At 56.4% G+C, this 10,105-nt stretch overlaps 1 protein-coding gene and 1 pseudogene across 1 annotated transcript; one reads left to right on the top strand and one right to left on the bottom strand.

The window, feature by feature from the left end:
* Positions 1 to 44: 44 nt before the first annotated feature.
* LOC137148207 (heat shock protein 30C-like) lies at positions 45 to 731 on the bottom strand (annotated as a pseudogene).
* A 2,561-nt stretch (positions 732 to 3,292) lies between these two features.
* LOC137148206 (heat shock protein 30C-like) lies at positions 3,293 to 4,325 on the top strand. Its single transcript, XM_067540855.1, has one exon. The coding sequence runs from the start codon at positions 3,371 to 3,373 to the stop codon at positions 4,055 to 4,057; it is 687 nt and encodes a 228-aa protein (XP_067396956.1). The 5' UTR covers positions 3,293 to 3,370; the 3' UTR covers positions 4,058 to 4,325.
* Positions 4,326 to 10,105: the final 5,780 nt, after the last annotated feature.

The raw sequence follows: 10,105 nt of genomic DNA, 5'->3' as shown, positions 1-10,105 counted from the left end.
TCAATGGAGCCGAGGCCCAGGGTTCCTGCAGTGGGAAGCTGCTTTCAGGAGTCTCTGGGGCTGCTCTCTCTCTCTCCTCCTGTCCCCATCTCGCTGCTCCCCGGCTCCTGCCTCCCCCACCTCCAGGCTTCTTCCATGGCCACCCCCTGGCACACGCTGATGGGGATGGCTCTCTTCTGCAGCTGGCAGGGCCAGATGTGGCGCCTCGATGCTGGCACAGCTGCCCGTCCTGGGACAGGGAGCAGAGCAAGGCCTGGACGTCCACGTCTGGCGGCAGGAGAGTTTTCTCCCTGCGCATCTCTCTGTATTCCTGGGAGCAGACGCCATCCTCCGACTCCGCTTTCTTCTCCTGCTTCCCCGTCACCGTCAGTTTCTCCCGTCCATTTTCACCATCAGCTCATCTGGGGAGAAGCCGCTCACGTCCATGGAGAGCTGGAACTTCTCCTTCGCCTGCTCCTGGGACCCCGGCTCCTTCCCAGCCCCCTTAGCCAGGGACGTGCTGCTCTGCCTCGGCTCCCTCCCTCCCCGCGCCCTCGCCCGGCTAGCAGGGGATAAGCCAGCAGGAGGGAGCGTCTCATTCGCTCCATCTCCTCCAGGTGTGTCTGCACGTCCCCCAGCAGCTGGTCGAACAGACTGTGGGGACCCGGCCCCAGCAGGCTGGACGCTGGGTCGCTGCGGCAGAGCCACATGGGGCCACAGGTGTGCGAGGACCACACTCTGACCGGGAGCATCCTCACGGGAGCCTGGAGTAGCTGGTCCCAGCTCAGCTGCCCAGACGCTGCTGCTGCTGCTGCCTCTGCTCGGCTCCTCCTGGCCGCTGACTGGCTGCGGCAGCCCCAGCGCCTGCCTTTTGTGCTGAGCAGGGCCTGCCAGGCGCTTCCTGAACCTTCCTGCTCCGCCCGTGGGCGGCTGCTGGGCGGGGCCTGGCTCTGCTCAGGGGTGACGGGGCCGGAGCCGGGCCAGCAGCTTCTAGCAGCCGCTGGCAGGGCAGCTCCCGGGCCGGGCTGGCTGGGTGGGACAAGGCTGGGCTTTGCCCAATGTTTGCGGATCCCCTGTGTTTGCAGGAGGGGCCGGTCTCAGCGCCGGCAGGGCCCCACATGGGGGGGAGGGTACACTTTACCGGGGGCCCTGGCCAGGCTTCAACCCCCATTACCATGAGGAAAAAATTGAGGCTAAATTGTAGATCATCCTGAGGATATTTATAGACACGTCTGTGTGTTGGACGGGCCGTGTTACAAACTCAGGTCCCCCTGACTGCGTCTTTCCCCCACCTGCTGGCCCCGGCAGTGAACGGGGTCCCCAGTTCGTGGCGTTGCCAAGTCCCAGCTCCCCGAGACGCACACTGCGTTTCTCGGGCTGCCCTGGAGTTCCGGCCGGTTGTGTGTGAATGGAGCTGGGGGGCGGGAAGGGAGCCCTAGGACAGGGTGTCTGAGAACAGGGGCCGTCGCTGAGAACATGGGGAGAGACAGCTGCGAGGGCTGACACCCCCTGCACACAGCAGGCCTGGCTTTGGGACTGGAACAGGAAAGGAGACAACTCTTTGTTCTTGTTTATACACGTGTGATCTGGGTGTGTTTGCCAATGTACCGCGTGTCCACGGGCCACATAAACTGTCCAAGCCGCCCAGCCTGGGGCAGACACCTGGCATGGAAACGACCAGCCCGAAGGGTTAAAGTGCGGCAACGCTACATGCACCTGGCCACAGCGCGGTCTGATGGGACGTGTGGGGACACGTGACCGAGGGGCGTCACCACCGCTGTCCCCTGAGCTGTGTCACACGGGGAGACGCGCGACCAGCAAGGAATCCAGTGACAACGGCAAACCACAGACACCAAGAGCCACCCGGGAATGTCTGTAGCTAAAGTCCCTGTGAGCAGGGGTGTGAGAAGCAATGCAGCTCCCCTAAAAATAACCACCCGCAGGGCAGGACCCCAGCCTGTGACCTGGCACTCAGGGCCCAAGCATATTTTGTTCAGGCCCAGTGCAAACTTGTAACATGGGCCCATCCTCCCCCCCAAACACACACACACACACACACACACACAATCCCTCAGCCCATACAGACAATCTCATGAGCAACAGAAAAAGTCGGAATTCTGACATCACTGTTACATGTTCTACATTGCCGAAAAATGCCCCCCCCCCACCTCTTTGCTATTTCTGTTTTACATAACACCGAGCCTGAGAGTCCTACAAGTTTGCTGACCATTTTGTAACTTTGGGTCATTATAAAGGTTTTAGATCCTGTCGTGTCTTGATTTATTGATTCGAATGGACCAATGTGACTGCAAACATTTTAGAATCAGGCCCATTAACTTTACAGCTTTATTTTTCTGGCCTTTTTCATTGCACAATCATGACTAGCCCCCCAAAGTCAATTTCTCGTGCAGCGTCTCACTCAACAGACAAGAGAACGAGGTGGTTTAACCGTTCTTGTCCCGTTGTAGAACGCCTGCAGTTTTCGATGAGTGCTGCTTGCCGAAACTTCTTTCAGCTTCTGCCACGGTCACTGGCAGTGTGCAAAAATCCGTAGGTTCTGCACACGTCACCGAAAACTAGCTGCAGTTGTTTTGTGTAAAGCTCATTTCATAAGCTCAGTGGGGGCAGTTCATATTCTTTTCAGGTGCAACATGTCACGAGGGCAACGCTCAGAACGATCTGCAGGACACGTGTGATGTGGACATTTACAAGCTTCTTCCAGTTCCCCAGGGAAGTGTCACACGTCTGAGGACTGAACGGGATGGCAAACAAATGTCACACGACCAGTCCTAGTTCACCTGCACAAGCACACACTCTGCGGGCCAGAGACGGGCCTGGGCTGGGCTTCTGACTGGCTCCAGCAAATCTCACAAGACTGGACAATAGATTCAGGGAAATAAGTGTCTATAAATATCCTCAGGCTGATCTACAATTTAGCCTCAGTTTTTTCCTCATGGTAATGGGGGTTGCAGCCTGGCCAGGGCCCCCGGCCCCGGTAAAGTGTACCCTCCCCCCCATGTGGGGCCCTGCCGGTGCTGAGACTGGCCCCTCCCTGCAAACACAAAGAATCCGGAATCTTCAGGCAAAGCCCAGTCCTGAGCCTGCCCAGCCAGCCCCAGCCCTGGAGCTCCCTGCCAGCGGCTGCTAGAAGCTGCGGGCCCGGCTCCGGCCCCGTCACCCCTGAGCAGAGCCAGGCCCCGCCCAGCAGCCGCCCACGGGCGGAGCAGGAAGGTTCAGGAAGCGCCTGGCAGGCCCTGCTCAGCACATAAAAGGCGGCGCTGGGGCTGCCGCAGCCAGTCAGCGGCCAGGGAGGAGCCGAGCAGAGGCAGCAGCAGCAGCAGCAGCATCTGGGCAGCTGAGCTGGGACCAGCTACTCCAGGCTCCCGTGAGGATGCTCCCGGTCAGAGTGTGGCCCTCGCACACCTGTGGCCCCATGTGGCTCTGCCGCAGCGACCCAGCGTCCAGCCTGCTGGGGCCGGGTCCCCACAGCCTGTTCGACCAGCTGCTGGGGGACGTGCAGACACACCTGGAGGAGATGGAGCGAATGAGACGCTCCCTCCTGCTGGCTTATCCCCTGCTAGCCGGGCAGGGCGCGGGGAGGAGGGAGCCGAGGCAGAGCAGCACGTCCCTGGCTAAGGGGGCTGGGAAGGAGCCGGGGTCCCAGGAGCAGGCGAAGGAGAAGTTCCAGCTCTCCATGGACGTGAGCGGCTTCTCCCCAGACGAGCTGATGGTGAAAATGGACGGGAGGAAACTGACGGTGACGGGGAAGCAGGAGAAGAAAGCGGAGTCGGAGGATGGCGTCTGCTGCCAGGAATACAGAGAGATGCGCAGAGAAACTCTCCTGCCGCCAGACGTGGACGTCCAGGCCCTGCTCTGCTCCCTGTCCCAGGACGGGCAGCTGTGCATCGAGGCGCCACATCTGGCCCTGCCAGCTGCAGAAGAGAGAGCCATCCCCATCAGCGTGTGCCAGGGGGTGACCGCAGGGGAAGGAAACCTGGAGGTGCAGGGAACGGAGCCGGGGAGCAGCGAGATGGGGACAGGAGGAGAGAGAGAGGGGAGCAGCCCCAGAGACTCCTGAAAGCAGCCACCGACTGCAGGAACCCTGGGCCTCGGCTCCATTGATTGCCCTCAGCCCAGCTGGAGCAGCCATTGATCTCGGTGTGGATGTTCGTGAGCCCGTTCCTGGGCTGTCCCCAGCTGTTCTCGGCTCCAAGCTCTGTCTGCAGCAGAAATGACTGTGGGATGCTCTGTGACTCTGCTCCTTTTTGTTCCAGCCTCTGGGGGGGTTTTGTACAATTTTTACACCTCTCGTGAGTTAGAAATTAAAGATTTGTATTTTACGTACAGCCTGGTGTCGGCTGATGAGATCCAGTCCTTTGCGTTTGTGTTTGAGGTTTCACCTGTAGAAATAACCCCCCGTTTCTGCCAGGGCTGGTCCCAGCCCCATTTACAGGGATCGCTGCCATCGGAGTGGGCGGAAGAGGACCCCGCTGAGGGCTCAGCGCTGCTGATGGCAGGGTCCAGTCTGAGGCAGGAGAAGCACAGCTGTGCTGAAAGGCCAGTCTCTGCTCTGAAGGGGGGTGTCAGCGAGTGGGGGGAAGCCATGGGTGGGGGGACAGGGACCAAACACCAGCCCAGTCTGAGAGAATGGAAAACTCGCCACCAAAGTCAGGTCCCTGTTCCCAGCGTGTCAAGCGGGGGATGCGTGGGGGGCACTTGGCTAGGGAGGGGCCCAGGCACCGAAGAGCAGCGCTCTGTTTTCAGAGCCCCACCCTGCACCGTGCCAGGGGCACCCCCAGGGGCAGGGCCTGGCCAGCGCAGAGAATAATTGTGATGGGAGTAAAATACAGAAGCAACCTCAGCAAAGCTACGTACACAGGCCCGTCAAGGGGGGGCCAAACATGGTGTTTTCTCTCCTCTGGGAGGAGGGGCCAGCCGCACGGCTCCATTGGGAATCCCAGCTTGCTCCTGTTGTCCCAGGTACTCGGAGACTCCCTCGAAGGTTGTGGTGGCAGATGCCGTACGCTCGGAAAGCTCCTTCTGCCGCCCTGTGCTGAGCCTGCCGGGTGACAGAGCCGGGCTCTCCAGGGAGCTGCAGGGAGTTCTCAGCAGCAGGAAGAAGGCGGCTGTAATTCAGATCCTGGGTGGAGGGAGGGGTGGAAAGGGACATTAAAGGCTGAGGAAAGGCCCCTCCCATCCTAAAAGTGGAATTATTAATGCTCCTGCTGATAAACCATCTCCTGCTGTGGGGCCTTTGAGCTGAGCATCCCAGCACTGTACACTGATTCAGATCCTCCCACCTCTCCTGGGGCGGGGGAGGAAGGTTTATTGCACCCATTTTACAGACCAGGATTCAGAGGTACAAGGAGCCGATGGTGTTTGCGAGGACTAAATGGAGGGTCGGGGCAGAGCCACGTCTGCTACCCAGGAGTCCTGCCTCCTATTCCATTAACTAACAACTCAACCTGCTGTTACCACTGATCCAAAGCACTCCTGGACAAGCATGTCTTATCTCTCTCCCCAGCCCACTGCCTCCTTTTTAGTGCCCCATTGACTGCCCTGCGTGATACGCTTTGAGGAGGCGTCTCTTATATTTCACTCACTGCACTATTCTTTCCTTTGGCTCCCTAGGGACCTGGGTGAAGCAGACACGTTTCAGGAGAGGCTCCATAGCACTAGTCCTGGCTCAGATCCTTCACGGTCCCTGGGCGTTGCTCTGCTCAGCGATGCAATGCCTACCCCTCGCTGGCCCTACACCCACTGCAATTTTCAGCCCAGACCTAGGCACGGTTGTTACAACCGGGTCTATAAAACTTGCCTCTTCTTGTGCCCTCCAAAAGGGGCGACATTTCTATTGTCTGTCACCATTGCACAGCAGGACGACTGCACCTGTATTCCCCTTGCATTACCCAGCAAGGGCACCCACTTTGGGCTGCCGGCTCCCCACCCTCACCGCTCCTTGGTGGACACCCACGTCTCTCTCCCTCCTGAGCAGGGATTTCCTGGGCTGCACAGTTTTCCCTGCCCCCCCTGCAATATCCCCAGCGAGCCAGACTGACCGAACAGGCCTGGTCTGCGCTTTGCTTACACGACACAGGCTCTGAAGAACGCACGGGCCAGTGGTTATTAGTCACCAGCCAGCTCGTTCTGGGCAGACACCTTGATTGCGATGGGCAAAGCATCACAGAGGAAACATGTTACACACAAGAACAGAACCACCACACCTGCACAGCTCGAGGTCACCCCAGCTCCAGCCGTGGGCTCTGCCCGGGGTCAGGCCTGCCAGCCCCTCCCTAAGGATTGGGGCCCCTTGGACGGAAGGCCTGGCCATCCGCTGGGTCACAAAGAAGGGCCGGCATCAGTTTATGCTCAGGCTATTTATCCAACAGGACTTTGTGTCTCTCTTGGTCTCTGGAGACCCCGGTTGGAGCCAGTTTACGTGAGCTCTCCAGGTGGTGGCACCTCTCTGGGTGTGTTACAGCCTGACTCAATCTGCCCAGTCACCCCACTGATCTTAGCCGCTGGAGGGCTGTGGTCACGCACCACCTCCGGACTTTCAGCAGTCCTTGGCCCACAGTGGTACTTACGTTATACTTGTAAAAGGAAAGACTGGCAGGATCTCATTCAGGGGGAGAAGGCAATACACCAGGTTTATTGTAAATGTAGGGAGATTACAAAGCAGTCACATTCGCACACACATTCACACCCAAGCAGTTCTGCAAGCTGGTGTGATGTAATTACCAGTCCTTTTATGCGGTGCTCGCCCAGCCCAGTGGCCAACTAGACTGGGCACGAGGAGGGAGCCGGGCCTCTGTCGGCCGCAAATCCGATGCTCCAGTGACAATTGCAGAACGAGTCCCCAAAGTCTCCAGGTTCTCACCCCATCTTTCACACTCGCTGGCTCTCCTGTAAGTCTATGGGCCTTGCTGAGTCATGCTGCCGCCCGGTTCAGTGTGGTTGTTAATGCCCAGCTAATTGCAAGCAGGACTGTTCTCTGCTTTCTGTGCTTTGTTTGTTCCCAGGGTGGAGCCTTTTGTCCTTTATGGTCCTTTCTTTGCACTTTAGGGTCCTTGATAGGAATTCTTCAGCCTTCAGGGTTAGGATGGCAGCCGGTGTCTTTACTCCCCTTTCCGTTGTCAGAGCAGTTTAGGTTGGTGTCTTTTTATGCCCTGCACACACATTCCTCACACACACACAGAGGATTCATCCAGCTATTTTTCAGTTCAATAGAAGGAGTTTCAGGAAAGAGCTCTCTTCACAAAACTAACTAGATGGAGTCCACCTATGCCCCACTAAACAGCCCTGTGCCATCATCATAACAGTAGAGGAAAACTCTCTCTCTACCGCTAACTCACTTACACGATAACACAAGGAGGCTACAGCTGATTGGTTTGCACAGCTCCTGGGGATGGCTCACACATAACCATCACAGGCTGGGAGCTCTCCAGGCCCTGGCAGAGCATCGCTGTTACTAACTAAGCGGGATCTGCTATTAGTGTGCGCAGGAATGGAGACCCCGCTCGTTCCATTATGACAGAAAGGCTTTAATTGCTGTACTTATAAACGGTTACAATGAGCCCCCAACCCAAAAGTCCAGTACAGATTAGCTGCAAAAGTAATTTTCCTCACCAATGCAGGCAAGAGGCGGGGATGGTTTTTAACAGCTTCCCCTCGGAGTCTGGATCCGTGGGCTCAGAAGAAAGCTGGGTGAGATGACAGTTCTTGTCAGTTTCTTGTGGGGCGTGATGCCTCACTCTTGAAGCCTGCACCCCCCGCTGTATTGCTTTGCTTTTTGTATCCTTCAGGTCAATGATTTTCAAGGCATTTCGGTAATTTACATGAATAAACAAAGGAATTCCAGAAAACAATACAAAAGAGAGAGACCCATGTGTTGTACTTAGTTAAAAGGCGCTCGCCACCTAGATTTGTTTAGTCCACAGTGCAGCACTTGTTTGTTACAGTGTTTCACCCTTCACACAAAGGGGTATCGGGGTTGCTGTGGTGAAACTGAGCAATACCTGGGGTGGCCTCCAGCCAGGGGCTTTGATCATAAGGTATTTTGAGAGGGCTGGACCCACAGAGGTGTAGCGCGCCCTGCATGTAACACATTTCTGTTTACACACAGATGAGTTACACACCCAGGACAAGTTCATGAGGGCAGCTGGTCTAGACACGAGGGGCGATTAATCCTAGGTGAAATACCAGACATGCCTTGGAACACGCGCGCGCTGTGTGTGTGTGTGTGTGTGTGTGTGTGTGTGTGTGTGTGTGTGTGTGTGTGTGTGTGTGTGTGTGTGTGTGTGTGTGTGTGTGTGTTTACACCCCTTTTCAACAGGAACTCCAGCCACCATTTCACAGTCTCTGCAATACGCATCTCATTAATAGTTGGTAGTTTAAGTTTACAAGTGGACCCAGCCTAGCTGAAATTTCATGGTCTACAGTTGCCGTGTCTGTTACAGCCGCCTGTGGGGTCACCTGCCACCGGAGCACAGCTGTGACAGTGTCAGTGGCGTGAATGTGGTGCCTTTCGGTGCCTAGAGAGGCAGACAGAGGCCTAGGGACTGTTACGGTTCTGCCCTGGTCTCTGGTTCCTGCTCTCCCCACCCCAAAATCTGGCCTTCAACCGCACACTGACACCCGCCACCAGAACAGGCACCGGGCGTTTGGCCCAGCTGTTCTTCTCTCCGCCCCGCACCCTACGCTGGGTTGGTACTGGACACTCAGTGATCAGTGTGGATACCGGGGAGACACGGTGCACCCGATTAGCAGATTAACAATGTTTAAGGATAGGAGGGGCTGTTGGGAGAATATTCATTGTAGATAGTTAAATACGTCCCTCCTAGGCCTGACCAGGCCAGACTCCATTTTATTCAAGATGGAGTCGGGCAGTGAGACGTGCAGGCAAAAATGCTTGGCAGAATGCCACCAAGGGCAAGTCTGCCCGGTGATGGAGAAAAAGGTGGGAAACCTAGTGGGTTTAGTACCGTGTGCACGAAATCAGAGGGTCGTGTGCACTGACCCAGCGGGCGGTGTGCAGAGCTTAGTGCCGTGTGCACAATGCAAAGGCGGGAAGAATCCCAGCATATGATTGGCTGAAACCTAAGGAACCAAAAAGCATATAAGGAGACCCAGCGCCCGAGAGGGGGGCGGCCCATCTGAGTGCAGTGTGGGGCGGGTGCGCCTGATGACTGAGACCAGCCTGCACCGAGGACGAGACGCAGACGGCGCCGGCCCTGGGACTGAAGCAGACGCTAGGCCAGAGCGTGACCAGCGCTCTGTGGGCAGAGTGAAGAACAATTGTGAGGCTACAGTGACTTGTGGGGACCAGGGTTTGTTTTGTTGGTCGTGGGCCCTGGGGCTACCCCTTTTCTTGAGTCTTGCTAGCAGTGGTTTTGCTACGTTGTCGCACAATAAATTCTCATTGTTTTGGAACACCAGCGGTGTGATTCTTATAGTCCCTCCCCGGTGAGAGGTCCGGTTGTCATGGTAGAGTCCCTAGTTCCCCCCGTAACAGGGCGGTGAGAAAATATGTCCCTCGGCCGTGGCACAGTGTATCCCCAGACGGTCAAGGGTAGCTGCTTATTTCCCACAGCGTTAGCTGCGTGCAGCTGCGAGCACACGTGTTCTGCATTTCATCCTATTCTGTGCTGTGCTTTGCTGAAACGCAGACACCTGCAGGTCACTATCTGTCCTCTTTGTCGCTGCCAAAGCTATGTTAGGCAACTTAAGCTATGTTAGGCCTTTGAGCCAATTTTCCAGCAACTCAACTTGCACTGGGCCTCCAACACCATCTACAACCCTGAACCCTCCAAAGCATCGTGTTCCCGCACGTGCCGATGGAAAGAGGTTCCTGTAGGAGAGATGAGAACTGACCTGGGAGAACGGCAGGTTTATGTCTGGATGTTAACTATAAAACACTGAGACGAGCAGACAGATCTCACCACACAGCACAGAGTGGGTTTATTAGAAAGGTTTATATTTAATTTAAGATTGAAGACAGGTGTAAAAATAAATCAAAATCAAACAAGCGCAGAGCCAAATAGCATCCCACAGTCACTTCTCTGACAGAGACACTCGAAGCACAGGCTAGGTCCCGAAAGCTGGGAATATGGCCAGGACAATTTAC

This window comes from Emydura macquarii, unplaced genomic scaffold, assembly GCF_026122565.2.
Source record: "Emydura macquarii macquarii isolate MOO-44397 ecotype Brisbane River unplaced genomic scaffold, CSIRO-AGI_Emac_v2 contig_600, whole genome shotgun sequence".
Taxonomy (NCBI): domain Eukaryota; kingdom Metazoa; phylum Chordata; order Testudines; family Chelidae; genus Emydura; species Emydura macquarii.
Note: the sequence above shows the minus strand (reverse complement) of the source record. Positions and strands in the feature narration are given on the sequence as shown.